The 25,748-nt window shown below is 51.0% G+C and overlaps 1 protein-coding gene across 10 annotated transcripts in view; it reads right to left on the reverse strand.

The window, feature by feature from the left end:
- Window positions 1-3,444: 3,444 nt before the first annotated feature.
- Window positions 3,445-25,748, reverse strand: part of Gatad2a (GATA zinc finger domain containing 2A) — a 92,391-nt gene continuing 70,087 nt past the window's right edge. For 3 of the 10 annotated variants that reach the window (XM_029531803.1, XM_029531802.1, XM_029531804.1), the window contains exons 4-13: window positions 12,478-12,610; window positions 12,255-12,386; window positions 11,988-12,077; window positions 11,173-11,310; window positions 10,897-11,064; window positions 9,183-9,462; window positions 7,425-7,726; window positions 6,682-6,756; window positions 6,197-6,389; window positions 3,445-4,770 (exon numbers count right to left, since the gene is read on the reverse strand). In XM_029531803.1, coding sequence (XP_029387663.1) covers window positions 4,640-4,770; window positions 6,197-6,389; window positions 6,682-6,756; window positions 7,425-7,726; window positions 9,183-9,462; window positions 10,897-11,064; window positions 11,173-11,310; window positions 11,988-12,077; window positions 12,255-12,386; window positions 12,478-12,610 — 1,642 coding nt within the window. In that variant the 3' untranslated portion in view covers window positions 3,445-4,639. The remainder of the gene's footprint in view (window positions 4,771-6,196; window positions 6,390-6,681; window positions 6,757-7,424; window positions 7,727-9,182; window positions 9,463-10,896; window positions 11,065-11,172; window positions 11,311-11,987; window positions 12,078-12,254; window positions 12,387-12,477; window positions 12,611-25,748) is intronic. The other 7 variants (XM_021219151.1, XM_021219152.1, XM_029531807.1 and 4 more) reach the window with 7 other exon arrangements.

Genomic DNA, 25,748 nt, shown 5'->3' on the forward strand with positions numbered 1-25,748 from the left:
TTCAGTCACAACACTCATGTTGAACAGTTCACAATAGTCTGTCACTCCAGTTCCAGGGATTGTGTCACCATCTTTTGTCCCCACAGGCACCACACACACTTGGCATACATTTACACACAGACACAAATAAAAATTAGCTGGAGAGATGGCTCAGTGGTTAAGAGCACCGACTGCTTTTTCAAAGGTCCTGAGTTCAAATCCCAGCAGCCACATGGTGGCTCACAACCATCTGTAATAAGATCTGATGCCCTCTTCTGGAGTGTCTGAAGACAGTTACAGTGTACTTACATATAATAAATAAATAAATATTTTTTAAAAAGATTCAAATTTTAATTTAAAATTAAAAGGCTCAGTAGAGGCACTGGCTTTTTTTTTTTTTTTTTTTTTTTTTAATATTTACTTATGTGAGTGAGCACAATGTCTCTCTCTTTAGACAGTCCAGAAGAGGGCATCAGATCCCACTACAGATGGTTGTGAGCCACCATGTGGTTGTTGGGAATTGAACTCAGGACCTCTGGAAAAGCAGTCAAGTGTTCTTAACCACTGAGCCATCTCTCCAGCCTGGCACTGTCTGTTCTTACAGAGGAGCTGAGTTGAGTTCTTTCACATGGTGGCTCACAACTGTGAGCAAGTGGCGTTGACCGGAGACAGCGGGACCGACTGGAGCGAGCAGAGGTCCTAAAAATTCAATTCCCAACAACCACACGAAGGCTCACAACCATCTGTACAGCTACAGTATACTCACATACATAATTTTTTTTTTTTAAGTTAAGCTAGGTGTGGTAGCCCACCCAGCAGTAATCCCAGCCATGAGGCAGGCAGATACCTAAATTTAGAGGCTAGCCTGGTCTACATAGAAGTTCCAGGCTAGCCAGGGCTACACAGTGAGATTCTATCTCAAAAAAAAAAAAAAATTTTTTTTTTTGAACATCCAAAGCCCCACCTACCTCTGCCTCCTGAGCACTGGGATTAAAGGGGTATGCCACTACATCTGGCATCAACTTAATAACTTTTTGAGAAATGTGGCACTACACACATTTTGAGTGCAACTATAATCACAGCATCCAAGGGACAGACGTAGCAGGACTGGAATTCCAGGTCAGCCAGGCTAAGGGAAGGCCCTTGCTGAACAGAACACTCAGTTTCACAGCTCTGAAATGACTTAGAAATCACCACCTTTGCCTCAGTCCTCTAGGTGTTGGGATGACAAATATGAAGCACAGCTTGAGCCCCTGACTCAGTATTCAACACCCCCTCCCCACAACCACAGCAGTATGTGCAGAGGGTATCTCAGAGGTGGCACTGGCATATGCCAGCAAGATACCCATACACACAGTTTTTTTTATTGAGACAGTATAAGTAGCCGTTTTGGAAATCACTTTGTAGACTAGGTTAGCCTTAAACTCACATACTTCTGCTTTCTGAGTGCTGGGTTAAAGGTGACATCATCAGGCCTGGCTTAATTTTTATGAGTGCTTTGTTTGCATATGTCTGTGCACTGTGTGTACAGAGCCTGTGGAGGCCAGAGACTGGAGTTCCAGATGGTTGTAAGCTGCTGTTGGTGCTAGGAATAGATCCCGTGTCCTCTGGAAGAGCAACCAGCACACACCTGTCCAGTCACCAGCTTCTTTTAAATGTTTCCAACGGTGCTGATGCCTGTCATCCCTGTAGCCTGAGCTAAGATCCTGCCTCAGAACATCAAATGTGAACTGAGCCTCTCAAGGGATGCAGACCTGACTGTGTTCAGAGCCCACCGCTGGCTGTGGTGGGAAGAAAACACTGGGGCCCAAAGGAATTAAACAATACAGTTGACATTTGGTCCATTTCTTTATTGTTCTTCAGGGTTTCAGACTTCCCCACGACACAGTGGCTACCAATTTCAGCTCATTTATGGGAACATCTATTCCAGTTTGGTGGCACTTTTAAAAAAACATGTATTGTCAAAGGTTCAGTCACAATAAATACAAGTAGCAACCGCCCCAATCCCCATACCCTGCACTCGTGTAACTTACACACTGAGGATTAGAAAACTGACCACTTCTTGGAAACAATCCAAGGTCTTCAGGCTGACATGATTCATGGCGAGGACCACCCTTCCCCTAAACAGCATTCAGGCTGAGACTCAGTAGCATGGAGGTGTGTGTTACAGCCAGCACTTACAACCCTTACTACTGGCTGGGGCAAGCTTTGGTTTCCCTGGGGTGGTGGGGAAGACGTAGATCAGGTCTGGAGGCTGTTCATAGGACCACTGTCCCAACAAGCAACCCTAGGTCACACATCTGTCAAAAGGTCTGGTTCAACAAATACAGACGTGTCCTGTGCTTGGCCCCTCCCTTCAAGCCTGTCCCTAGCAGTTAGTAGAGGAAATGGTGTTGCCTGTGACCTTGACCAGAGCCACTGATGTTTGTGTTGCCTCTGGGAAATCAAAGTAGGAACCATTACCTCCATCTTCACCTCCCAAGTACAGACAGGAAAGGTACCACGCCAACCACATTTATTATTTTTTTAAAGTTTTAAGCCAGATGTGGAGGAACAAGCCATTAATCCCAGCATTCAGGAAGCAGAGGCTAGTCTATCTCTAGGGGGTTTCAAGGAACCCAGGATTTAACCCATTCAGGATAGGGATAAAGCCAGCTTTGGTATGGGTGGCAGCTTTGTACCCTAAATACCTGGTCCTTTAGTCCCCAGTCGTCATTTTGAGGGCTTGCTGCATAGGCCAGTGTGGTGCAGAGGGACAGGCAGCACTTTCAAGTAAGGTAAGTAAGCTAAGGCACCTCACTCTATCCCTCCTAGAGAGACCTTCACCACCGCTTGTCATCCTGGCAAGTATGAACCACTGCCAGGGAGGTCTGTCCCTTGTGAGGTGCATAAACTAGGCCCACAAGGGTTAGATGACAGGTGGATGGGAGAAGTCACAAGACTTGGAAGTCTGGAGGGGTGAGGAGGCCACAAATGCACCAGGACAACAGAGCCCTCTTGATCAGACCCTCAAGTGGAGGTCTTCATCCAGTTCTAGGTGACTTGGTCTGATTAGTGACTGCATAGAAGTGAGGACTTCTGGCTGAGAGAGGCCACCCCAGTGCTGCTGTTCCAAGGAGCCAGAAGACTTTTGGCCCGTGTCAATGACCAGAGGCCCAGCCACTTAGGAAGGGTGGAGAACAGGAACTGACTTGCCAGGCACAAAAATAGTCAAGGACTAAGAAATGCTTGCATATATTCTCTCTCTCTCTCTCTTTTTTTTTTTCTTTTCTTTTTGGTGTAAAAACAACCCCCCTTTTAAAAAACGTCAATTTCTGTTAATTTCCCCAAATCCACTCTGGGAAGTGACACACTCAAAAGCACTGAGCAACTTGGGTATCACACAACAAAAGGGTTTTCCAAAACTCTCAACTCCCACATGTCCAAATGATTTCTAAAGATGGAGGATTTCCACACAGGTGAGCATGGAGTTAAATGAGCCTTTATTAGAAGGAGGCGGGGGTGTGTCTGCAGAGGGCGGTGGTCCGCAGAACAAGGGATTAAATTAAAGTCCCTAACTGTACTGTGTCAGGGGAAACCAGGGCTGGATGGGGAAACGACGGCGACCAATCACATGAGCAGAAGGCCACCCCGTGCGTGCTGGACACACAGCTGCTTCTGCCTCTCACCATGGAACCAATTGTTAAAAGAATGGGGGGAGAAGGAAACAAAACAGAACAAAAGTAGACTCGGCCCTTTCAGAAGTCCTGTGGATTGAGAGGGAGTAAGCTCTGCTGACTCCAGACCTAAGGGTTCCGGCTGGGCCCTACCTGGATGGATGCCTCTTGGCAGGCGTGGGAACCTTGAGATTGTGTCCATCAAGAGAAAAAGGATAGACATTTTTAATAAAATAAACCACAAAAAGTAACCCAGCAACCAGCTCTGGCCCCAGCACAGGGGACCCAGCATCTCTCTGGAGCCTCTGGATTTCAGACAGAATATGGGCATAAAGAGTGGAAGCCAGGGGCTGCAGTGAGCAGCAACAGACGACTAGAGCCAGGGTGGCACCTGCCATCTCAGGTGCTGCCACTCCGAGCATCCTCTGGGGTTAGAGCCTGCCAGAGTGCACTATGTACAACAGTGACTCTGGGTCTATGCAGTTCACTTTTAATTCCATCATCATTATGAGGTGATTATAAAAAAAAAACAAAAAACAAAAAACAAAAACAAAACAAAAAACAAAACAAAAAAAAACCCCAATAAAACCCAAACTTCAACCTATAGATGGCCATGAAGAGGCAGGGACTGGGGAGCTAAGATGGGAAAAGCCAAAAGAAAATGAAACCCCGGCTCAACTTTGGGAGCCCCCGGTGCCAGCCTGGCCCGGGTGTGTCACAGTGTCCAGGGTGAGCTCCCACCCACGCTGGCCAGGCAGAGCTGGCCCCAAGGTCCGAGTTTCTGCTGGTGTCGGGCAAACTAAAGGCAAAAAGGAAAGAGAAGGCCCATGGGGAGGTCCCTGGTTCTGATCCTGGGCACCATGCTGGCACACTCTCCTGGCCAAAGCAAGGCAATAGCCAAGGCCTGCGCTGTCTCAGGCAACTCGCTAGGAGGGCCGTCTGCGTGTCCTAGACCAAGGGCCTCGGGAAAGAAGAGGGCCTGTCCTCGGCTGGGCCAGCTCCCACTATTTCCATGTGGCTGATTGGGGGATGGAGCGAGGAGGAATCATGTCCAGGAGGTATTCTCGCTGTCGGTCCACAGCCGAGGAGGTCTTGTGCACTGCCAAGCTTGGGCTGACGAAGGCGAGGGTCCCACCTGCAACAGAGCACAGTGATGGGTGCTGGTGAGGCAGCCAGGCAGGGCCCTGGGTGGGTATAGCCTAGACTCACTCTCGTCACATATCAGTGGACCCGTGACCCACAGAACCTCCACACTGCCTTCAATCCCGGATCCCACTGAGACGACCTAAGTATGGATCAGTGGCTGGGCTCAGTGCTAAGAGATCAGTAAACTCAAATGGAGCTTCATGGAACAGTGGGACTATGGAAAGAAACTCCCTCATATCTGATAGCATACAGATGTGAGGGGAAGGCACATACATATGTGCTGGCCAGGCTGGCCTCACACTACTACCCTCAAGAGATCCTCCTGCATCAGTCTTCCTAGAACCTGGGACCTCGCTCTACTTAAGACTGTTTGATCATATGTATGAACAACGTGTGCAGGTACCATCTGAGCCAGTATTGGAGGTTGGATCCCCTGAAACTGCAGTCATAGGCTGTTGTGAGCCACCCAATGTAGGTTAGGAATCAAACAGGTCCTGTAGACTCCCCTCTGCTCTTAACCACTAAGCCTTCTCTCTAGTCCTCTGCTTGCATTTTGAGGCCCACTACAGAGGCCAGGCTGGCCTCCTATTAGATCTGCCTGCTTCTGCCTCCCAAGTGCTGGGCTGGATTCCAGGGCCTTATACCCACAAACAAATACTTGATCACTTAGCTCTACCTTGAACTCCTCTCTCTAGTTAAACAGCAATTCCTACATTGCCCAGGCTTGTCTCAAACTCTTGAGCTAAAGTGATCCTCCTGTCTCAGCTTCCCAAGTAGCAGGGACGACAGGTAAGTATCACCATGTGTGCTCTCCTCCACGGACCACAGGCACGTGCCATCACGTCCAGCTCAGGCAAGCCTACTTCCTGGCTGTGCTGTGACGACGCCAGGGGTGCCCAGATCACCGCCAGCTCTTCTTCCTACAGGCTGCAAGGAGTGCTGGGCCCAACAGAGACCTCTATGTTCCGAGGGCGGCATCACTGCTCCATGAGCACCCAGCACAGCCTGCCCTTCTCTGGGTTCATGGTTCTGCTCTGGTCCACACAGGGAGAAGGCAGTAGAAGAGAGATGGGCAAAGGCTGGCTGCTGGTGTCATTAACCTCTAGAGCAGAGCTGCAAAGCACCACTAACTGCTACAGAGGGTGAGGTGGGTGAGGTTAGGGGAGGGGAGACAGGTAAAAGGAAGTCATGAGCCAAGCCCTTCTACTGCAGGTAAAGTGTCACTTGCCTCAGGATGGGAGCAAGAGACTGCTCTCAAGAAGGGGACAGGATGCAGGCCCTCTGTATTACCTTAGAAAATGCCCTTATTAAGAGTAAGGAGGAGGCTGCTGGGGGACTGTGTGTGTTGGACTGCATCTCCCAAACAAGGAAAGGTGGCCTAGTGGCAGTGGGTTTCCATAGAGGCAGAGGTGTACCTGTGCTCAGAGGCGTCTTTTTCCAGTTGGAGGCGGTGCCCTTGCCGGTGCCCACGACCCTCTCGGAATGTCTGCCAGTCCTGCTCACCAGGGCTGTAGCTGAGGCTGCATTCTGCAGTTTGGGTGACTGGCTGAAAGTGTGCAGAACACCGCGAGGTGCTGTGGCTGAGCCCCGGGACAGCTGGCTGGAAGCCTACGGAAGTCAAAGAGGACCAGGCTTACGGTGGGCAGGGGCGGGCAGGGTACTTTGGGCAGCCTCTCCTTGTCTGGCTGACCTCTTCCCACCCACTTGGGTCCCTAAGAATCCAAAGTCAAAACGGCCATGTGAGTTATACTAGGGGACAGAGAAAGAGGGAGAGGAGGAGACAGTCAGGGGAGGTCTGTGAAGAGGAGCAAGAGAAGAGCTGCATGAGGAGAGCATGGAGGAGCACGAGCGCATCAAGAGCTGGGGCTGCGGTCGCATGAGGCCCTGGCCGGGTTCTGACCTGTAGTGAGGACCCGTTATTCCAGACACGGGCCTCTCCTGAGCGGAACGCCAACTTACGTCGGGGCTTTATGACCTACACAAATGGGATTGAAAGGTACGTTAGCAAGGTCCCTGACACTCATCCAAACTGGCTGAGGGCTCCCTATCAGGTCTGGTCATGGCAGCAGTGCCAACACCCGCTGGTTCCAGATACTGCAGATGGGGGGGAGGGGCGCGGAGTTTTTGGTGAGGTACAATGTGTGAGCAGACAGAAACCACAAAAAGGAACATACACTGGGCATGGTGGTGGACATCTTATTCCAAGCACTCGAGAGGCAGAGGCACCTGAGTCTCTGTGAGTTCTAGGCCAGCCTGGTCTACATGGTGAGTTCCAGGACAGCTGGAGCTACATGGGGAGACCCTGTCTCAAAAAAGAAAAGGAAGAAAAAAAGGTGGGTGGGTCCAGTCCACTTGGTGTAAGGACAAGCGGGCCTCACACCCACTCCTTCCCTCAGCTAACCAGGGTGCTCCTGCAGATGCCCAGCAAAGTTCGCAGCAGCCAGTCATTCTACACAGAAGTACTTGCCAGTGCACTGGGGGTGAAAGCTACAAAATCTAAAGAAACTGCAAATTAGTGTTTTCGCTGCCAAATGCCAGCATTAAGTGCAATTTAGCCTGCAGTTAACCACCAGGTGGGTGGGTTGAAGGGGACGCCTCCGGAACATCCTGTCACCTAGGGATGGCAAGGGCTCCAGCTCTCACCTGCTTCAGTGTGGGATGTGGAGCTACAGGCTCAGCCTTGATGCTGGCGGTGCCCACGCCTTGCTGCAGCAGGCGCTGCTCCATCTCCTGCTCTTGCTGTAGAGCCTTCACAAAGGCGGCCTTCAGGCGACTGGTGTGCTCCACCTTGAGTGCCTTCTTTTGGTTGGATGTCATGCAGTTCTCACACATAACGGCTCCACCCTTCTCTCGCCAGCGGCATGTGAAGTCTGTCTTACACTGCACACACATGTAGGGCTCCCGGGATAACACAGCTGCTGCCGCAGTGGCAGAGATCCTGCCTGCTGCAATAGATGGGGTGCCTTTGTCAAAGTAACTTCCAACGACTGTCGGCAGTGGCCCGAGTGGGTACCTCTCACAGGTACACGGAGGTCACAGTGGGCAACTTCAGAAAGGCTGTGTCTGAGTGTTCCTGGGACTCTTCAAAGACCCTAGGATACTGGCCATGACAAGTACCCTAACTAACACCTGTGCCAAAGATGTCAAGTCACCCTGCAAGGAAGGGCCTGTGGGTAAGTGGGTATTCATTCTCTCTTCTTGGAGACAGGACAAACAAGCAACCTCATCATCGTATGGCTGCAGTGGGTTAGCCTGGGCCCCGGAGCAGCCGCACGACTGAGTTGCTGACAGGCTCTCTGGGCCTCACTGCAGGCCACAGCATGGATGGGACAGAGAGACAGAGGGACTCTGAGGGACTTTACAGGGTTCTGGGGAGGCCCCAGAGGTAAGACACAGGAGTGGCAATAGCTGCCCATAGTCCTATGCCTGTGCATTTTCACACTGAATGAGGGTATGGACCTGTCTGGACTGGCCCTGGTACAGAGCAACAGGAGAGGAAGCCTGGCCCCAATGACAGGGTGTCAGAGCTGACTGCTGTATTCCACAGTCCCCCTGTTAGGGAGAGAATTGAGAACCTGCATGAACTGGGTGCTCTTCACAAGTGGGTACCTCTCTCCTGCAGTTCTTTGCTCAATGTCACCCTACTACAGAATGCCAGCACCCAGGCTTCCCAGCAACACACACTTAAGCCTCTCCTGGAACCCCAAGAGACGTAGGTTGCTAACATCACGCCAGAGTGGGTTGTTTAGCAACTCTGCTTAAGGAGTGCTGCGGAAAGTTACTGAGGGCTATGCAACCCTCAGAGACTGGGCCACCAGCACTCCAGGGTGCTGCTAGGTGTGGGGCTGGGGCACACACTTAACAACCCAGCCCCAAGAAGCAAATGGGCAGGGATGTGCTGCTCCTACCACACTTTCCTCTTTGTACTCTGCTGTGAACACACAAGTCCTTCTGTGTGCACTCTCTGTCCCTCATACCCGTGTCAGAAGAGGGAGCACTAAGGACCAAGGCTCCCTGGATCCAGTCATATTCACCTCCTTTTCTGCTCTTGTTATCTGACACAGCCACTTGAGGAAGGAGGTGAGGCTGACCACCACTAACCTGCTTGCCAGCTCAACACCAACATGCTTGGCCTGTATCTGGTGCCAACTGGGTCATCCACACACTTTTTCCCTTCTACTGCTGCTTCAATGGGGTCCTGCAGATCCACATCATCCCCAATGACAGGAAAGAAACCTGGTCCAAGCTTTGGCATATTCTGCCTTCATGTAACCCACACTCATGCAAGGGTCAGTCCCCTGCAGATGTTCTGCCTCACCCCTACCCACACAGCACAACTGGGGGAAACTCTACACCGTGGCTCCCCAGACGCTGCAGTGCAAGGTGAGGACATCCGCTCACCTTGTGTCTCCAGCAGGTTCTGTACCACCTCCTCCAGGCCGACTAGGTAGATGAACTCATTATTGGCAGCACTAGGCAAGAAGTTCATCTCTGGAGCAGGGGGCTTGGGTGGGGGGATCTCCAGCAGTGTCTTCTCCAGCTGCTTGCGCAGTGCTAGCTTGGCAGCCGCCTGTCGACTAGCTGGAGACTCAGCAGATGCAACCACAGAAGCCACACTGGTGGGAGTGGAGTTTGCCTGAGCAGAGGCAACTGCTGACCCCTTCATGGAGGCTGCAGTGGGCTGTGGAAGACAAGGAGGTGACGCTCAGAGTGCCACCTAGAGCAGGCTCCATGCCAGATGCACACTGGAGTCCCCCAGCTCGAGGAGGCAGATCTGGAGTTCCTGCCTGGGCTAAATCCTAAGACACTGTCTCAAAAACAATCCAAGAAACAAAAGTAATCTAAGTGTAAGTGGCCTGTCCTCACATAGGTCCATGGCTACAGGGACAAAGAGACAAAGATAAAGCCAAGCCTAGGACATGGCCAGGCCACTCAGGTTCTGTGTACCCAGTCTGGATGTTCAGAAGTCCAGCAAGAGCAAGCTGGGAGGCTGCAGTGTGGTCCATACCCAGAGTGCTGCTTCTAGAAGTTCTGAGTGTGCACGGGTTCCCAAGGAAATGCAGCTCTTGTTTGTTCCTCACCACACCAGCTTCATATCTCCATTAGGGTAGTCTCCACCCACCCTACCCCTGCATTTCTGAAACCAAGGCTGACCATGTCAGTGGCCTGGGCTCCTAGAGTGTTCTGGGGGACTGTCAATGATTTCCAGAAGGTACTAAGAGGACTGTACAAATCTTTCCCTGGAAGGCCCCAAAATACTATTCTCTGTGGGGCTCTGGATGCTAAGGCCTCACTCAGCAAGGTACCCAGCTCGGATCTCCAGCATGTGACTAGCCAGGGCCCTGGCTCCATCACTAGCAGAGCACCCTGGTAGCACACTGAACATAGCAAGTGAGACATGGGTGCTACGAGGTGTTGCCCATTCTCTAGGCTCTTTGTTTCAGCTGGGACACACGCCCTTCCAAGGAGGTGGCAGAAACGGCCATTGTGCACTAGAGATGGACCCTAACACAGGCAAACACCCTTTGTCAGAGCGGTCCAGAATCCAGCCTTGTCTTATCTAAGGAGGGCTGAGGAGGGCAGAACGTGACAAGCAAGGAAGAAAGAACTCGGCTCGTCAGCAAAAGGCCTGCGGACTGGGTAATTTCATCTGTCAGACAAAACTGCCCTTTTCTTCCCATCCTGCTACTCAGGGGTGGGGACAGGCCCTCCCCACCTCAGAGGCTCTGTATAGAGGCGGAGGGACACACAGCTAAGAATAGCCAACTGTGCTGTAGGAGAATCTGTGACATGCTGTCCTCCCAGCCTGCCCAGAGGAGCTGGGGGAGGTGCTGCAGCAGTGGCTTTTGCAAGGCTGGCAGGCTTCAGGAGGCTCTGGTGTCCCTCTAGTGGTCTTCCCATTCTTTGCCTCAGTTTTTTTCCTCAAAGTCTGCTGCACCCTGAAGGAGTCCCCACTTTCTCAAAAGCTTCCTAACTGCTAAAGGCGAATCTGTTTGTGAGTTCCCACCTAGAACTCCACCCCAATCCCTCCAGCCTAGCCCCAGCACACACAATGGCACTGTGAGCCTCCAGGACCTGCGTCCACCCCAACCTCCCGCCTAGATTCTGGCCTCACCTGAGGGATGTTGACAAGCAGACTGGTGTTGGGGACATTGGCGACACGGATAAGTCCCTGCTGGATGATCCTCTGTCCCTGAATCTGCATGCTGGGCACTGAGGCACGGGGGGCCAGGAGGAGGGGTGGTGGCCCCGTAGAGGAATGCTGTCTGATGTTGTGAATCTGCTGGGAGGAGATAGGGGACAAGAAATGCCACTAAGACAAACCAACCCTGGAAGGCCACAGAAGGGGTGGGCACTTGGCCGTGCCCCAGCATACATCCAGCTCACATACCTGACTCACCTGGGCCCCCCTGACAAGCGGCGGCATGACTACTTGAGAGCCGGCCTGTGGTCCCAGTTTGGCAGACACCTGCTGCCCACCTCGGACCAGGGGTGGTGGGATGATGCTGCCGGGTATCCGAGTGGAGGTCTGTCAAAGACACCGGTGCCCAGGTTTATGTGAGAACCCTCCAACCTTTCCCTTCCCAGCGCTGAGGTGAGAGGTTTAAGGCAACATCCTAATTTATGTGGTAATAGGGGTGGGACTGCCAGCTTTCTTTAATTTTTTTTTTCCCCCTCTTCCTTCCTTCCTTCCTTTTTTTTTAGACAGGGTTTCTCTGTGTAATAGCTCCAGTCATTCTGGAACTCGGCAGAACAGGCTGGCTTCAAATTGGCAAGAGATGCATCCACTTGCCTTTGCCTCCTGTGTGCCAGGATTAGAGGTGTGAACACCTGGCTTCACCTGAGGGCTCTGTAACAGGAGGCAGACATTCAACCAATGAGGCCAGACCTAGGTTGGTTTTTGTTTTAACTAATTACAAACCCAAAATAAACTGAAATACCTATTTGTTGTATACAATACTCTAGCAGGAGCCATGGGAAGTCAGAGGAAGGTATTATGAGAGTGTGACAGAGCCCAATCACCACTGACCAGTCTGCAACATTCACAGTAGCCTAGTTTGGTGGTGTAATTTGGGGTACATGTAACACTCTGGTCCTTTAGTCTGTGGGAGCCCCATGCTACCTTACTTGGAAGGAGCAGGCAACAGTTGGAGCCTGACTATAAAAAGAGGCAGTGCAGGGTAACAAGCAGAAGGGCGCACGAACCTGAAGTGAGGTCTTGCCAGCAGGAATGTTCTGGGTACCCCGCACGAGTGGGGGAGGGGTGGTCACAGTGCTCCCTGAGGAAGCTGTAGGCTACAAGATAGCAAGAGGCATCAAAAGGAGTTGGTGTGTAAAGTCACACGCGCACACCGCCCAACCCCTACCCCCAGAATTACTTTCTGCTTGCTCCCTAATGCCATACAATGCCTCGACACCCTGTGGGTTGGGCCTTTGCCCTGGGCCAGCCTGGGGTAGGTAGAGCACAGGTACCTTCTGCACAGTGGCTTCCTTTTGTATTTGACTCTGCCGCAGCTTCTTCAACAAGACCAGTTTTGCTTCCTCCAGCCTTAACTCCTCCTTCAGCTGCTTGATCATCCGCTCTCGCTCTTCTGGGCTGCTTCTCTAGGAGAGCAAAAGCACAAAATTGGGGAAAGCCTCAGCAGAAGCTCTGCAAGGTGGGGTGGTCGGGCTTCCAGGCCCTGCCAAGGCTCACCAAGAGCGTCTCAGTGCTGGTGTCTCTCAAGGCCACTGCGGTCAGGCCGTTCACCCTTGGGCTCGATGGCTGCTCGCTGTCAGAGAGCACAATCACATCAGGCGAGGGAGGTCTCTTCTCAGACTTCATGTCACTGTCAAATGGAGAGAAACAGGTGCTTAGCGGGGCAGAGCACCAGGCAGGCCAGACTACCCCAGATGCCCAATCACCCCTAGGTGCCTCCTCTTGCCCCCGGCACCATGGGCTATCATCACTGGTCATCAGGGCCATGGTGTGCTCCATCTCTGAGCACTCAGGTGTAGCATGGACGCTTCAGAAAGTGCTACTCGACCCCAGAGCTCTGTCACAAGCAAACAGAGCTTCAGAGCTTGGTCGGCTATCTCAGCTCCTGAGTGCTGGGCAGGATGGACCTGAGCACTCCAAAGCCAAGGGCTCACACTGGGAACTACCCATCAGGAAGCCCGCCCCTCCCTTAACCCAGTCCCACACAGCTCCCAGAAGACCAAACAGCATAATGGTGTACTGTTAGTTTTTGCACTCTACCTCACAAGGGGACCTGGGGCCATCTGCTGCACTGTCCTACCTAGGACACACATGACAAGTGGCTGCAGTGGTTACAAGTTTTCAAACTCAAAAGAACCACTCTTTACCTCAGTGACTTCATGCTCAAGTCTACAGAGTGTGATGACTCTGCCCTCAACCCTGCACACTCAATTCTCAGAGGAAGTTACATCATGGAACACTTGCCACTGTGACCAACCTTCTATCATGCATCCTGTGGTGTAGGAAGTTCTCTTTTCCCTGTGAGCAAACAGCCAGTCTCCCTAGGAGCTCAGTTGTAGCAGGGGTGGTACACACTGTCAGATACACAGGTCCACAACACTGACCACTCTTCTCACACTGGCTAAAGACCTGTGGCTATAATATAGCCTACATCAGTTAACCAACACAGGAGCACCCCAAAATTAGACCTGACTCTTTGTGAAGGTATTAGAGGGCATACACATTTGTTTCTTCTAAATCCTTAAAGCCAGTGTGCTCTGTTGCTGTAACACAGGAAGGGGGTGGGGGGAGGCAGCAAGTCCTAGAAAAAGTACTGCCCACAGTGGACAAGCTACAAACTGCCCCTTGGTGTGTATTCCAGCACCCTGCTGAGTGCCAGCTTGCTTGTGGAAAGCAGCTCAGAACATGTCCACTAGGTGGCACTGTGACACAGGATAAAGCTAGGTGGAGGTCACAGTGCAGATCTGTTCTGTGGTTTGGGTTAGAGCAGGGTGAGGTGAGTCACTCAGTGAAGTACGGTTAAGAGTCCCTGGGTCCCCACCACTGGTTCCTGCCAGCTGTATTCTCAAGAAGAGTAGGCATGAGGGCAGAGGCTGACCGGCCAGATGCTGACCAGCTGGCTTCCTGACTCCCACATGACAGCTATACGTGCACACTGGCCACAGCCTGAAGGCCCAAGCCTGGAGTCTACAGAGCCTTAAGGTTCTTGAAGGTCAGGCTTCGGCAGCCCAGAAACCAGTCATTTAAAGGGGACCCTGGAAGGGCCGGAGAAATGGCTCTGTGATTAAGACAACATAGGTTCAATTCTCAGAACTCACACGACAGCTCACTACTGAAACTTAAGTTCCAGGGATTTGGACAGCCTCACTCAGACACACAAGCAGGCAAAACAACAATGCACACAAAACAAACAAATTAGTAAAAAAATCTGAGAGAGCTAGTGAGATGGCACCACAGTTGAAGCACTGGCCACTCTTAGAGGACCAGGGCTCAATTCTCAGCTCCACAGAGCAGCTCATGAGTTTCTGAATTTCCAGTTCCAGGGCATCTGACACCCTCAGAGACGTACATACAGGCAAAGCACTGTTGTACAAAAATAAAATAAGTGCATAAATAAAGGAACAAACAAACAAACAACAGCAGCAACAAAACAGCTTAAAAGAGAGGCCCTGGGCGTCTGTCTCCCTCTCTTCAAACACCCCACGTCTATCTCCTCCAACATTCCCACCCCACGTCTATCCCTCCTCCAACATTCCCACCCCACGTCTATGTCCTCCAACATTCCCAGGGGCCAGACCCGAGGTCAGGCTTCAAGACAGCTTCAATTCTAGGCGCACTGACTGTGCATGCCACCAACTATATATTGTGAGCAGAGGAGCAGCCCAGTGCTGTGGCTGTGGTACTGTCCCAGGGGGGTGCCCGAGTGAACTGAACACCTAGGCTTAAGAGGCACCTATGACAGAGTTACAGTCTAGGACTGGCTTCCTGGGCAGACTAAGGACACCCAACTGTGGAGTTTCTCTTTCCTATCTTTCTGAGGTGAGTTGTCTAATAAAAATTGAGATTTCTGTGAGGCATGAGGGCACTGCTGGGGCAGAGACCATCCTGAGCTTCCTTGGAAGACAGCCCTGACCACTGTGCTCTCTGACCCCATCTTGGGCCCCAACTAATCAATTTCAGAGATGATGTCACTGCTATCAGTACCACTCAGCATCCCAGCAGCAGCCAGCCCGCCTGGAGTGAACTTCCTCTATGCTAATCAGGCCACCAAAAAGTCATGTGACAAAGGCATTTCCCTCTCTGGTCACGTGACCCTTTAACTGTGCCTTCCAACGTGAAAACCATGGCAACGGGCAGTTCTAACCGGTTTGTGACACACAGCCTTCATTTTGAGGAGAGGTAAGGGTTCAGGTGCTATCAGAAAATGGAGGCTCCACTTTCCCCTTTATGTGCAGCCTCCAAGCATCCAGTCGCCTGTGGTCATCTCCTACAAAAAACAGAGGAAACCACAAGCCCCTCTCCCTTCCAAACTGAAAGGAGGTGTATTAAAAGGCTTTCCGGAGCTCAGCTTTTAATAGAAATACCTTCAAGATTCTCTGTACTTTTCTAGACAGCTTTAAACTTAGGAACTAGAACACATGGATCAATCACAGGCACAGTTTCAGAGGGAGCCTTTTATGAAACCCATAGGCTTAAGAGTAAAATGAAGAGTGGCATGGAGAGCTCTGGAGCACGGCCAGGCCGGCAGGGACAACTGCATTTTTCTGGATGCTGTGTGAGCCTGTCCTGCCCGTCTATGTTGAGAGCACAGTGAAACACAGTGATCAAGTAGCTTCACATCACCAGTAAAAATCTCCAGAAGACAGCCAGTCTGGTCATCAGCACCAAAAGCTGTCTCCTACCAGGAATGTGTGCTGTGTCCTGGAGGAGGGGCTGAGCATGGGGAGGGCCCACATCGGAGGGAGGGCCCACATCGGAGTAGGTGCTCAGTTCCTAGCCACATCTCTTCAATCTAATCGGAGGAAGGACACCGACATCAACTGAGGACCAAGTCCTCCTCACGGCCAGCTTGGCTACCATGGCCTACACACCCCTACTCTTCTGCACCCAAACCTTGCACCACAACACAAACTAGCTTGACTTCCAAGTCTGTCCGCCAAGCCCTGGCCAGCCATGATCTGTCTCTATCACCCTTCAGTGGACCTCTGGCCTTTGGAATGGCCTGGGTTGGCATTCATTAGCCCCATGGCACATAAGCCAAAGGAGGACATCAGACCTGCAGGGCCCCTTTGTTTCCTAAGGGACTGCTTTGAGATGTCGCCTTTGTCACCTAGTATATGTCCGTGAAAACAGAGAGACAGATGGGACAGGATGGACAAGCATAGTTACCCTGCCCTCTTCAATAGGCCTGACTTCCTTGCCTATACAGCTGTGTGTCTCTAACTCACAGGAGGGGTTCCCCACCCTCCCTACCCCTCTCACATAGGAGTGGTACAGCCTCAGCTCCCAATACGGGCACACAGAAGGACCATGGTGCCTCCCTCAGTGCCAGGGCCATGCAGCTCTAGACCAAGTATGTCCAACCTTAAGATCAGCTATGACTGAGCTGACTTGGGTGGAAGAGGCCATGGGGCTTCTACACAAAGCTAGAGGCCCATCCCCATAGTGACGCTCCTATAGGCGTCAGTCTTGTCCTGCGGAGATGTACTCACAAAGCTATGGGTTAGTGATTTAGGCTGTTGAAAGTGCCCCACAAAGTGAGGGACTCCAGAGATATGCTGACTTTTGCCTCCGAGGGGCACTCTCTTTTGCCCGTGTTTCTCAGGGTTTTGAAGGCTCAGATGTGTCAGCACCAAGCAGAATAGGAGCTCTACTTCCCCAAGGGACAGCTTTGCTGAGTCCATGGGCCAGGTAAGAGCAACCCATGTCTCCCGAGCACAGGCATGAGGAGTCAAACTGCTCTGGGCCACACGGCTGTAGGGACAAGCTCTCTTTCTTCGGGGGACAGAGATGGGCTTGGCCATTGTCAGGCACTGCGTGTGACTGATGGAGCCAGCATTGCCAGGACAGCTGACACGGGAGCAGCTAAGCTGCAGAACCACTGAACGGTGAAGCATTAGCCCAGCACTGTTTCACACTATTACACTAGGCCTATGCCTCCTTCCTCAGACTGTCCCCACAGACAGGATGCTTACTGGGACAAGGCAGGGAACAAGGAGGCAGGCAGGAGAGGCTTGTACCAGTGTGCCAAACCCACACTTGACATCTTCCCACACAGGGCAGTGGAGGCAGCCTTCTGTCTATAGGTAGGGCTGGCTGAGCCTAGATGACCAGAACAGCAGGATAAAGAAGCTCTCACTGGAGGGTCTATGGGAGCCCAGAGGGCACCTCTACTTCAGGCACCACCTGTAGTGCCTGAAGTGCTCTAACTCAAAGCTAAGAGCACATCTGTCCCATTCATTGTACCACTGCCCACCCAAACCCAGACCTACTTTTAAAAAGTCCTATTAGAGAGCCCCCATTTTTGAAGCTGAATTTCTCTGTATAGCCCTGGCTGTCCTGGAATTTGCTATTAGACCAGGCTAGCCTTGAACTCAAGAAATCAGCCGGCCTCTGTCTCCTGAGTGCTGGGATTAAAGGCGTGCACCACCATGCCCAGCACCTACTAGGGAGCTTTAATAGTGGGTATTAGTTCCCATTGGACTGATCTGGTAGCCCCGGGTGACATTTTTCAGTGACCTTTTATACTATCTGGGCACAAGAGCAAACTCACATGGACACCCAACCCCATAAGAGCCTGCTGCCCTCTGATGTTTTCTCCTTTAGGGACACCTGTGACAAGAGCGGCAGTTCTGGCTGGCCTGTCTTGGGATAAGCAGACACAAACAGGTGCTGTAGAGCCTATCTGCTCCTTGTCAGCAGGCCTTGCTCAGCACCTATCATATGCCTCCCAGCTAGAACCTGAAGGCCTCTGGCTGGAAAGCTGGGATGCAGAACACGCTCTGCCTTTCTACCGCAGAGGTAAGGAGCTGGGGTGGGATTTCTGAAAGTGATGTCATCATATTCCCAGAGAGTTCACATCTGACTGTTGCTCTGGAGTGCCAGCGTAGTGAGACACAGGGAGAAGCAGCACCTGGCCTGTGGGACTGCACCACAGAGCAGCAAGGCCGGTACCCAGCCTGCATTGCCACCTCCTTCTAGATGAGGACAGAGAAGAGCCGCTGGTGTGTGTGCACATGCACGCATGCCTCAGTCACTGTGTGCTCATGCCAATGGGCCTGTAACCTACCCCAGAACAGCTGGTGCCTTAGGAAAGCTAAGTCCTGTGTTCTTAGCATCAGAAACACTGCAGAAGCCATCAAGTGCCATTCCTTCTAGTGTGCAAAGGAAAACACTTCCCAGGGTCACTCAGCCAAGCCCTGCAGATAACTTGGACTCCCTGGAGATGAGACTGCCATTGCTAAAGGATGAGGGAGGCTCAGAGTTGCTCAGCAAAGAACATTTGCACAGAGAAAGGCTAGTCCCATGCACTGACAGCTCTTGACAAGTCATGGACCACTGGCAACATCAACATCAGTACTCTCAAGTTGATAAGAGACAGTGTAGACGGGGATGTGGCCCTCATATTTCCTTAGTAGATAGGAACTTGTTCCACAGCAGGTTATCCCACAGGAGGTCACCAACTAATACAACACTGCAGTGAAATTTGGTTGGGGGAGGTCCACAGCACAAGAGTGTAAGAACCAAGCCACTGGCTGTAGCACTAACCCAGCTTCCTCCTGCCATGAATAGGCCAACTCCCCTCAAGAGAAATACCATGCGATCAATGTCCCAGGTAAGTAGACGCTGGACCTACTTCAAATGTATGCAACCATACTTCCCAGAGACAAGACCAGCTTGCTCAACAGCAGAATAAAACTGGTCTGCATGCTGAGAAAAGCTAAAAGGAGCCCGTAAAGACACCAGTGCAGCTGCCTAGAGTGTCCTTCAGATATCTGAGCTTCAAGATGTACCCCGCTACAGGTCAGGCAGTCCACGTCTCAGTGTATGGAGAGTAGGGCTAAAGTCGTGATGCTCAGTAGTACAAAAGACAGTTCACCACTGGAGTCCTGAAATGTGTTTTCCAATATTCTGTGACTAAGGGACAGATAGGTGAAGCAGTCCTATGGTGTGACACGTGCACTTTCATAGAAGAAAAAAAAAAGGAAGTAAAGACTTTATATTATATACTGCCTTCAAAGTGATCAACACAAAGACCATATAACATCACAAAAATCCCTGATGATTGTGACCTGAAATTAAGTAGACTTTTCTGATGAGCGAAGTCCAGTAATGTAGGTTATGTGGAATAGGAAGCCTGGTGGACACTAATGTGGGACATTTGGTTGGTGTCCCTCTGGGCCTGCAGAAATGAGTGTTGTAACATTCCAATAGCACCACCAACACACATATGAGTTCACAAGCATTCAGGAAGAACAGGTTCAACTCCCAGAAGGAGAATTCTAAGAAATGAGAACGGGCAGCTTGCCCTCGGGGAGGTGGTCAGACCCAACGCCGTCAGCACAGGCACTGCAGGGGCTTCTTTCTAAGGGTATGATTGGTCAGAGGAGAGACAACCAACATGCCAGCCTGACAAGAGGCAAGTCTGGTGTTAGCTGCAACAGGTCTGAAGACAGTTCAGGGTCCCCCCTGTCCTGCCACAGCCACAGATGACCCATCCTGGTCGGGGGACAGCAACAGAACACATGCTCAGCAGACCTCAAAACTATCCCGAGGAGTGGAAGATGTGCTGGAAAGTAAATACCACAAGGGGTCCGGGAGCATACCAAGGACATTTGGGGAAAACTAAAGCAATGAAAACAGTCCAAGTTGGTTAGTACCTGTGAAGTTCCAGTGATCCGTTCACACTGAGGGTTCTGCAAATACTAAACAAATTTAAGCTTTGGGGCTAAAGACACAGATTTACAAGTACTTATAGTTTTTGCAGAATACTAGGTTCAGTTCTCAACACTGACATAGTGGCTCAGAACAGCTAACTCCAGAGCTCCAGGGATCCAGTGCTGCTTTCTGACCTCCAGCACCAGGCACACACATGGTGCACTTATATATACACCAACAGAACAATCATACATGTAAAATATTTTTTTTTTAAATAAGCTAACTTACTCTAAAAAATGTTTCTTAGCAGTCAGGTATAGTGGCGCATACCTGCAATCACCAGAGGAAGGTTGCGACAGGAGGATTACAACGAATCTGAGTACAACCTGGACCACAGAGAGAGCACAGTGTGCAAGAGCACAGTGTGCAAGAGCACAGTGTGCAAGAGCTCAGTGTGCAAGAGCTCAGTGTGCAAGAGCTCAGTGTGCAAGAGCTCAGTGTGCAAGAGCTCAGTGTGCAAGAGCTCAGTGTGCAAGTGCTCAGTGTGCAAGAGCTCAGTGTGCAAGTGCTCAGTGTGCAAGAGCTCAGTGTGCAAGTGCTCAGTGTGCAAGAGCTCAGGCCACACACCCACGGGGCCGGCTCATGGGCGGTGCAGCTGTAAAGGAGCACCTGTGATGGGACAGACACACAGCCATCTGCACAGCCATCAGCACAGCCACTGCAAGCACTGGCTTCTCGTACTCGCTTCCATTCTAACAGCCACCATCGAGTACAGAAGTGAAGAGTGGCCCGGCAGTCAAGTGTTCCAGGAGGATTACTAAGCAGAGGTGGTCCGTGCCTCAGGATTTCCACTGTATAATAGAAGGTCAGGAAGCACAGACACAGTCCAGGGTGGATTCGAAGTGAAATGACTTACAGAGGACTGACCCAGTGCATCACACTTGCTAGGCAAGCATACCACAGAACTACACCCCAGCCTTGCAGCTTTCAACTTAATAAGGGTATATTGAGACATAGCCCATCAGCCAGCTAAGGAGCATAAAAATACCATGTACGTATGCAGGCTGCTACTTCAGAGGCCTAATACAGCTACCTTTAATAAAATGAGTAATTATTTTCAAATTTTCTACCACGTTAGACACCCACAGTTATATTCCACAAATCCAAAGTTGCCTAGAGCCATCGGATCCCTGGAGCTGTCTACCATGGGTGCTCTGGAAGAGCAGCTAACGCTCTTACCTGTCAAGGTCATCTCTCCAGCTTCAAAAAAAGGTTTCTCTTCCCCGGGGACTGGGTCACTGGGTGGATTCCCAAGGCTTGTCTTCCCAACACATGACCTTTGGTGACTTTTGCCCTGTCTGTCAAAACTGTGTTTCCAAATACAAGTCACTGCCAGACATTGTGGCACACACTTTGGGTTTACCATAACACACTAATGGGTTTATCATTACTCAAGAGGCAGAAGAAGGAAGATCTCCATGAGTTCAAGGCCAGCCATGGCTATATAGTTTGCGCAATATGCTGGTGTAGTGACTTGGGCTTGCCATCCCAGCACTCTAGGTAGAAGCAGATCATAAGTTCAAGGCTCTCCTCAGCTACATCGTGAGGGTAGATTGAGCTACTGCAAACCTTGTGTCTAAAAAACAAAATAAGTACTTGCTTTGGGAGCACTTATACTAAAACCAGAACACTAAGAGATTAAATTGCGTAGCTTCTATGCAAACCTACCAAGTGTTCCAAATGTAGAACTAGGCACACACACCAAATCATCCTATTGTTTGGGATCTAAGAATATGAACATACAATCACTGAGAGGTCTCCAGCCATCAGAAACCACCTGCACTGTCTCCAACTTCTGAGGGAGTACAGCACCTTCTATGTCCCCACAGTACCTGCCTGAACCTTCGCCACAGGAAACTCAGACACCGCTCTTGGCTTTGCACCCTTTCTCCCTCAGGCATCTAGGGGCACATCCCCTTCCCAGTCTCTCATTTTCAGAAATTCACACACTCCCAAGGGCTTGTCCTTTCAGTACTGTGAAAAGTCTTACTCTATGCTGAGACAGAGACAACCGGGCTCCAGGAGAGGCATGAAGCACCTGATACCACACAGAGCTGAGCCACCACACCAGGGCTGCCAGCTCTTCTTCCCTGCCAGCCCGTCACCACAGATGGACTATTAGGTTCTTGGACTTCTTGACAGTATCAGTACAAAGTACAACCCAGACTCCCTTCCCATGAAGCCTGCCATTCTTTTCCTAACGAGCCCTCTTCACAGGCCACAACAATCTGCCTTCTGGTGTGACTCCTGCTGGAGCACCCGGGGTGATCAAACCTTCTAAAGTCTTAGTATTCACCCTTACTTCTACCTGCTTTATACCCAAGTCCCTTCTTCGCCCTGTTCTTCCATGGGACAGGAGGCAGGATTCCCTCCAGAGCACAGGGCCAGAAAACAGTACCAATTAAAAAGCAACAGATGGGGCCACCTGTACACTTCTAGTTCTAGGTGATCCAACACCCTCTAGCCTCCAGGGGCATTAGGCACATTTGTGGTGTACGTCTATATACGCAAGCAAATGCCTATGAATATAAAAGTTTTTAAAAAATGAGTTAGCAGTGAGCTCCCTGTGTCCCTGCATATGTTCGTCACCTGCCACTGTGGCTGACAAAGCAGCAGCTACAGGAAGGTGAGCCTAGCAACATATGACCCAATGTGAGCAGGAATGGCAAAGGCATCAGAAACAGGAAGCCTCTAACCACTCACATATTACCCAACATCTGGGAGACCGAGCTGGAAGGACTGCCAATCTGAGGTCAGCCTGGGCCACTGTCCTAACAGAGGAAAGTGAGGGGCTTCATGACCAGCACTCACAGCAGCCCAGAAAGCTAACTGTGGAGTAGGCACAGCCTGGGAATTCTGGGGTTCCCCCCACCACTCAAAGCTGATGCAATAAAAGGCCCAGGTGGGCTGGGTCACTTAGAGGATACTGAAACACAACATCATAGTGTCCCAGACAACCCGGTATACAGGCAGATCCTCTCATCTTAGTGACCCACGGAGAAAGATGTAATAAAGGCAATAGGCAAGAAGCCCATAGTGAGAAGAGGTAGAAAGTGACAGTCAGAGATAGAAAGGCCCACGAGTTAAGAGATGGCAACTGGGGCGCGAGAGCACCAGCAGTACTATTAAGGGCATATATGTAGAGTTCCCAGAGTAGAACTTGCCTACACAATAGCTAAGAGACAAGGTGGCCTACGAATTTCTCTCTGAGCTTTAGGCATTGCCTGTTCTTCAAGCCACACAGTAGCCCAAGGACAGGCTTCCTGATAGGGACTCTAAGAGATGTGAAGTGAAGGGCCACACATGCACATGCTGAGACTGTCTTGAGACATTACCCTAACAGCTGGGACACGGGTGTTTATTCAGGACAAATTCTAGCAGACTGCTAGGGGGCCTAGTTTGCATGCTGGGGAAGATAATATCCAACCTGTCCCCACGGTTGGTTTGTGTGTGGTTACCCCAAAGTGGTGGGCAGTCAACTCTTCTCTCACGAACTTAGCCTTGTGCTTCCATTAGAAGGGAAAGGTGACAGAGGAGGACGTGACCCAGATGTAGGCAAGGGACCTAGTGACAGAGTCACAAGAAATAAACTGCCACATGCACTAAAAGCAATCTGGACATTAAGGAGAAAGCCCTCAGCTTCTTTTCACATTACTGACCTGCGCAGACCTCAGGAGCCTGCCCTTAACTGCTGAGCATGGAGCAGGCAAGGCTGCCACTGTCCAGATGATCACATGCTAGACATGGCAGCATTCAGCCCAAATCAGCGCCGTCCACAAGAACAGGAGCAGAACCCAACACCATAAACCATGTTGAGCAAAGAAAACCAGGAGGGTAGAGAGGGTGTGGAGCACTGTGGAAGGCTCTTTGGAAGAAGGTTCGGGAGATACTTGTTTTTAACCTTGCTGCTTCAAGTGTATGCGCCCGTCAGAACTCATTATAGGGTAGAACTAGAGGAGGATCTGCCTATAAGCCATGTGTCATGTGCCCACAGAGATGACTATGGGACTCTCATTTCTCCTACCCCCAGCCATCACAAGCTGGGCAGCTTCCTCCACCTACACTCCCACCATGGTGTGTGGCTTAACCATAGGTCCAAAGGCATTGGGTCCCAGAACACAACCACATCCCTAGAGCATAAGTAAGCCTTTCTTTTGTGTGTATATTTACCTGTGGTGTACGCGCATCTGTGTGTGGAAACCTATCAATTATATACATACATCTGAGGTGGGCGTACACATGTGTGTGGAGACCTAGAGTTGACTTAGGCATTTTCCTTGATAAATTCTACACCTGACGCACTAAGACAGGATGTCTTGACGAACCCCATATCCGCCAACTCAGGCTAGTCTAGTCTAGTCAGCCAGCTTACCCTGCCGATCCCATCTCTGCTTCCTAAAAGCCAGGGTTCCTGGCAGGCACTATGTCCTGCCCAGCTTTTATGTAGGATCTGAGGAAATCAAACTCTGGCCCTCAAGCTTACACAGCAAGCGACTCATCCCCCACTGAACCATCCCCCAGCTACCTAAACTTTTGTTTTCCCTTATATATATATATATATGTGTGTGTGTGTGTGTGTGTGTGTGTGTGTGTGTGTGTGTGTGTGTGTGTGTGTGAGAGGGGGTGTCTCACTGTACTGTCCTGGTACACTCTCTGTAGACCAGGCTGGTCTCTGAGATCCATCTGCCCTTGCTTCCTGAGTGCTGGGATTAAAACAGGTACCATGCTGGGCACTTTCCTCATTGTGCCTTGTAGACCGCTGACTGGCATGGCCTCTCTTTATGGGGTGGTTAGTCCAGATTTGCCTTTACACCCTGTCCTAAGCAGCCACTGGTGAAGGGCATCTCAGTGAGGACCTGACCTGCTGGCTTTGGCACCGGGAATACATTTTGAGGCCTGTCCCATCTCTGCAGAGGAAGCAAAGACACCCACACAGCCCTCCCTCTGCACTGCCAGAGCTATTTGGCTTTTGTGGAAACCTCAACGTCCCAAAAGTTGAGACCCCATGTTGGGTGAAGGGAGGGTAGCCACAGCCTATAGTGGCAACTGACACAAAGGGAAGAGGGAGGAGAAGACACAAACTCCTGAAGGGCAGGTGCCAGCACCAATCTGGGACAGGTTGGAAGGAGACATTGGACTCCAAGTTGGCCTCCTCTCAAGGTAAGTGAGGGCATGGAGACAGTCTCACAGGAGGGCAGTGTCATTCCCTTCAAGTAAGCCGCACTGTCAGCACTTCCTTCCTCCCCAAGAATAACACAGTACATCAGACTCACCCTGCAGTAGCCCAAGATGATGCCACAGAAAAGGTTCAAGTCAGTCCTGCACAGTGGCACACCCATCACCCCAGCACTGAGGAGGGGAAGAGGGTAAAGAGGCATGCCAGGCCAGCTGGAGCTCACAGAGACCTAGACTAGGAGTGGGGCACAGGGTACCAAACAGTTTCTTCTGTCTGTACCAGCTCAGCCTTGACCAGAGATCCAGGCTGGGGTGGGGCAGCGCTGTCCACAATCTCAAGGCTAAGGGACCTTGCAGAACAAGACACACAACCTGGGGTAACCTCTATGGATTGCTTCCAGTAATGCATCATCATAGAGATACCATATATGTGGTCTGGTAGCCATACTGTAGCACATCCCTCCTCCCCATTTCTTTTGCAGTGTAGGTGGAACACAACCCCATTTGCTTCCTAAGATCATCTCCACAGAGGAGACATTAACAGTGCTATCCAGTGTGGACATGCACACACTCAGGAGATGGAAGGAGGAGGATAAGGAATTTGCCTTACTACTTCAACAATAAAAGAAGCATTAGGTCCCCTTGCACTGTTCTCTACCGCCTGGCCTCACGGAGCCTCACTTATCTTCCTTTCTGCATCTTAATGACATTTTTTGAATTAGTATTTGTGTATACAGGGTACGCGTGTGTCACAGCCTGCACACAGAAGTGAAAGAACCAAGCCGGGCGTGGTGGCGCACGCCTTTAATCCCAGCACTTGGGAGGCAGAGGCAGGCGGATTTCTGAGTTCGAGGCCAGCCTGGTCTACAGAGTGA

The sequence above is a fragment of the Mus pahari genome, chromosome 19 (assembly GCF_900095145.1).
Source record: "Mus pahari chromosome 19, PAHARI_EIJ_v1.1, whole genome shotgun sequence".
Classification (NCBI taxonomy): domain Eukaryota; kingdom Metazoa; phylum Chordata; class Mammalia; order Rodentia; family Muridae; genus Mus; species Mus pahari.